The sequence below is a fragment of the Orycteropus afer genome, unplaced genomic scaffold, assembly GCF_000298275.1.
Source record: "Orycteropus afer afer isolate SDZICR_OR568_19922 unplaced genomic scaffold, OryAfe1.0 scaffold01092, whole genome shotgun sequence".
In the NCBI taxonomy this organism is placed as follows: Eukaryota; Metazoa; Chordata; class Mammalia; order Tubulidentata; family Orycteropodidae; genus Orycteropus; species Orycteropus afer.
In genome coordinates this window covers 247,110-252,296 of record NW_006922679.1, presented here as the reverse complement: position 1 = coordinate 252,296, position 5,187 = coordinate 247,110, and the positions used below count along the sequence as shown (strand labels likewise).

At 47.4% G+C, this 5,187-nt stretch overlaps 1 protein-coding gene across 1 annotated transcript in view; it reads right to left on the bottom strand.

The window, feature by feature from the left end:
• Nucleotides 1-5,187, bottom strand: part of STARD13 (StAR related lipid transfer domain containing 13) — a 194,731-nt gene that overhangs the window by 40,741 nt on the left and 148,803 nt on the right. Inside the window, exon 4 of the mRNA XM_042783416.1 lies at nucleotides 4,069-4,132. Within this exon, the coding sequence (XP_042639350.1) occupies nucleotides 4,069-4,132 (64 nt within the window). The remainder of the gene's footprint in view (nucleotides 1-4,068; nucleotides 4,133-5,187) is intronic.

Here is a 5,187-nt window from a genome sequence, read left to right as displayed (position 1 = left end):
TCTTCACAGAAGCAAAGCCCAAACCACACCCACTGCCGTGGAATCCATTCTGACCCACAGCGCCCCTAGAGGACAGAGTGGAACTGCACCACAGGGTTTCCTAAGCTGTGATCCCTTCAGGAAAAGATTGCCAGAGCTTTTGCCCTGTGGAGCAGCTGGTGGGTTTGCACTACAGCCCTTTTGGTTAGGGGCTGTGCGCTAATCCACCGGGGCTCCTTTGTATAACGAGGTGGACATAATTAACGTCACTGGATTGAACATGTGGAAAGGGTTGAGAGGATAAATGGATTTCACCACAACAAAACATTTTTTACGAAAGGAAACCCAAACACCAAATCCAATCATTCAGTTTTGTTTGTTGGTTGGGGTGACACACGGCGGGTAAGGGTCTGTGCTGGCAGGATCTAGAGGCCGTGAGAGGTACTGAACCTGCAGGCAACAGGCCTGGCTGTGTTTGGCTTCAATAAGAACCATGTGTAACGACAAAAACAACACCTGATTCTCTTGCTTCACATGGTTTGTGTGTGTCTCAAGGGGGCTATTCAGAGCGACAGCTGTCAGGAAGTTGGGCCTCACATTTTACTTAGTCTCCAGCTTGGACAAAACACTCATGTTTTAATATTTCTCTGAATATTGTTTTTCAGCCTTTTACCTTTAGTTTAAATCTTGGGTTCCTGACTCAGACCTCAAATTGTTTTGAATTTTGAAGGTGGGGTCAACCAAAATTCTTTTTTGTTTGTTTGTTTTTTGCATGCTATTTTAGAGCCGAAATTCAGGTTAAAATTATCTTTTAAAGATTGGGTTACTCAGGGGTGACTTACAACCCTGTGTTTAATGATTTCCCTGTATAGCAGGGGATAAAGAAAGCTTTCTTTTGGCTCAAAGATGTTTTCTCTGCTTCTTCAAAATATACCAAGCCTTGCCGTGTAACAGATTGGAGACGTTAAATGAAAAAAGTCACTAATAGTTTTAACGTCTGGATTTCCTAAAAGGGTGAATTCAGTGAGAAAGGGGGGCAGTTCGGCGCGGTGGTTAGGAGGCATGGTTTTGGCGTGAGACACGCCTGAGGTTGGAACCCCGCTTGGAGAGATCCCAGTCAACTATGTTACCTACCCAGCCTCTGCGGGGGCGGTGGGGCTCACTGGTAGTGTTCCTGCCTCCCGTTCAGGAGACCCGCGTTCAAATAGCAGCCAGTCCCCTCAAACACAGACACCACCCATCTGTCAGGGAGACTTGTGTGTTGTCGTGATGCAGGGCAGGTTTCAGCGGAGCATCTAGACCAAGATGGACGAGGAAGACCTGCTGACCTGGTGCCAAAAGTCACCCAGGGCTCGTGTAATGGGTTTCAAGGGTTAAGACCACAGTCTAGTGGGACGGCACATTCAACTGGCACAACATAGTTTATGTTTTCCCTTCTAGTTTGGGGTGTCACCATCCTAGCGTCTGGGGTCTTAAAAGCTTGCAAGTAGCCATCTAAGACACAAGTATTGATCTCTGTTCATCTACAGCAAAAGAGAAAGAACTAAACAAAAAGAGCCGACGAATGAGTCGACAGGAATAACATGCTATACAAACCACAGCCACATCTATCCTGAGACCAGAAGAACTAGATGGTGCCCAGTGACCACTGCTGACGCTGAATGCTCTGACCAGGGGATAGAATGGGAGAAAATCGTAGAACAAAACTCAAATTCTTAAATGCAGGCCGCACTTATTGGACCAGTACATACTAGAGTAACCCTTGAGATGATCACCTTGTGACACCCTTTAGACTGAAACACAAAACCACCCACCCCCCGAGGTCACCTTTGAACTAAATAACAAACTGGCTCATAAAGTAAACAATATTACCTAACAGTACTGTGCTCCTTTAGAAACAAAAGACAACCAACTACATGAAACCAAATAGTCAACATTTACCCTAAAGCAAAGGTAAGAAGGTGAAGGGGGGCAGGGAAGCTAGATTAATGGAAACAGAACAATCAGAATACAAATAAGCAGATGGTGACACATTATGGAAATTGTAACCAACGTCACTGAACGACCTATATACCAAAACCCTGATACTGAGTGGATTCTGACTCACAGCAACACTATAGGACAAAGCACAACTTCCCCATGGGGTTTCCAAGGCTGTAAATGTTTACAGAAGTAAAGCTCAAACCAAACCCACCTCTGTCCAGTCCATTCCAACCACAGCGCCCCTACAGGACAGAGTAGAACTGCCCCACAGGGTTTCTGAAGCTGTCAATCTTCACAGAAGCAAAGCCCAAACTACACCCACTGCTGTGGAGTCCATTCTGACCCACAGTGCCCCTAGAGGACAGAGTGGAACTGCCCCACAGGGTTTCCTAGGCTGTCAGTTTTCACAGAAGCAAAGCCCAAACCACACCCACTGCCCTGGAGTCCATTCTGACCTACAGCGCCCCTAGATGACAGAGTAGAACTGCCCCACAGGGTTTCTGAAGCTGTCAATCTTCACAGAAGCAAAGCCCAAACCACACCCACTGCCATGGAGTCCATTCTGACCCACAGCGCCCCTAGAGGACAGAGTAGAACTGCCCCACAGGGTTTCCCAGGCTGTCAATCTTCACAGAAGCAAAGCCCAAACCACACCCACTGCCGTGGAGTCCATTCTGACCCACAGTGCCCCTAGAGGACAGAGTGGAACTGCACCACAGGGTTTCCCAGGCTGTCATCTTTACAGAAGCAGATTGCCTCATCACTCTCTCGTGGAGTGGCTGGTGGGTTTGAATCACCAGTTAACGTTTTGTTTTGCAGCTGAATGCTTTAATCACTGTGCCATCAAAGCTCCTGGAACAACATGTATAGAAACTGTTAAATGGGAACCCATTTTGCTGTGTAACTTTCATCAAAAACACAACGAAATATTAAAAAAGAAAAGAAAAACTACAGAGCACACTGGTCCAACGTGCAGCCATTGATGGAGATGGTGCAGGCTCCCTGTGCGTGGACTCGCCAGGAGTTGGGTGCAGGACTGGGCGGCGCACAATCCCCTGAGCACAGGCTTATCGTGAGTCAGGGACTGATTTTGGGGCAGCTGCAGCTACAACAACCTGCAAACTTTCCTTTCCTTCTGAAGGGAATGGAGGAACCTCACTTCAATGGATTAAACAGGAGAATGCAGTGTGAGTACTTATCACAGGTCCTGGAGAGCCGTTAGTACCCAATAAAACATGGCTTTATTGGAAATCCGAAGCGTCCTATTTCATTCATGCCAAGGAAGTACTATAGGCAAAGTCCTAGAAATGAAAGGGCTCATGGTGACTTTTAAACCTGAAAGAAGTTGCCTAGAACTTCCAGAGAAAAACACAAAGGGGAGAATCGTGAAAGATGCGGTATCTTATTGTAATGCTCTCCCCAGCCCTCTTATACCAGTTATGAACCTGCCTGAGAATGAAAATACACTTAAAATAAAATGTTATCGCAAAGAATGAAATACATGAACCCACAGAGCCACTCCTGAACTCTCCTGATCTACTAGTCTCTGTGCGCTGCCATAGTTTTATGCAAACAACGCATACATTATACAGTTTTGCAAACTGTCCAACCCCTTTGCGTGCTAGTTCTCTACGCACACTCAGTGCATTACATGCGCGAATGTGTCATTTCCGTGGGCGCATTATATGTGAGAAAATGCAGTATTTGGTTCTCATATGAGATTGACATATTCAGTGCAACAAACTTTTGAAAGACTACCATACAGAATGAAGACATGTGATGTCTTTATGTAAACCCTCGGATAAAAACGAAAGCAAAATGAAACAGTGGAACACATTTCTGATAGATTACCATAAAGAACTAAGATATCTTACATCTATTATGCAAGCCCTTTGGTAAAAATGAAAGCAAAAGGAAACGGTGGAGTAAAACAAAACTTGGCTTGGCTTACGATGGAATTACGGACGACGGTCGTGACGACATCGGACATCTGGAGGACAGACACACGTGCTGAGAAGCTGCAGCCTTTTGCTTTACATTCATGTTATTTTCGCTCTATGCACGTGGCTGGGGTTGCCCACGGGTCTGTAAGGGGTGGACACCTACCTTTTTCCTTTGGAAGTTCACATCGAGTTTCATGGATGCACACTTGTTCAACGTATTTAGTCGTCTGAAAAGAAAGACGATACGATGACTACTATCATCAGCGATCCCCGAACTTCTTTCCAGTTTGGTAACCCCAAGCCACCAAACCGTAGGGTTGACACGGTGACCCCGTGTGTGTCACAGTACACCTGCGCGCCGTAGGATTTTTAGTGGATGATGTTTCAGGTCTTTCTTCAGAGGAGGCTCTGGATGGACGTGAACCCCAGCCTTTCGGGTACTAAGTCAAGCGCTTAACTGCCTCACTCAGGCCCCCTTCCTGTTCAACAGACCTCCCTCGTGGCCAGTAAAGTAGAAAGTGCCAAGATGACTCCCCGTGTCTGAATGAAGTGCACATGCAGAAGCTATGCTGCCACGGTTCTTCTCAGCCTCCAGTCCTGGGAGGGCCCCACCATCTTGGGGCCCACTCTTGGGGCCCTTACTAATCCAAAGCCAGCCCTTCCAGGCTTCCCCCATCAAAATTCTCAAAGCCCATGGCCAACGTGGACTCCAGCCACACTTCCACCAGCCTCTCAATTCATCTGCCAATCCCCAAACTTGGATCAACCCAACCGTCCATTTTTTCCCCTCCCCTGCCTTGGGCGGTTTGGTGTGGCGGGGAAAAACTTCACATCATGGGGCTGAATTATACGGCTTTACTTTCACCCTCAGCTGGACCCCCAAAACGTCTACCAGCAATCTGTTCGTTTCACTCAGCTTGGCTCCCCAACTCAGACTCTCATAAAGATCTCAGGCCCTCAACAGGTGACTTAGCCACCACTGTCAAGGAGGAGAAGGAGCTCTGGCAGCCAGTGGTTAAAGCACTCGGCTGCTAACCAAATGGTTAGTGGTTTGAACCCATCTGCTACTCCGTTAGAGAAAGATGAGGCACTTGGCTTCTGTAAAGATAACAGCCTTGGAGACCCTGTGGGGCAGTTCCACTCTGTCCTCTAGGGGTGCTGTGGGTCAGAATGGACTCCACAGCAGTGGGTGTGGTTTGGGCTTTGCTTCTGTGAAGACTGACAGCCTTGGAGACCCTGTGGTGCAGTTCCACTCTGTCCTCTAGGGGCGCTGTGAGTCAGA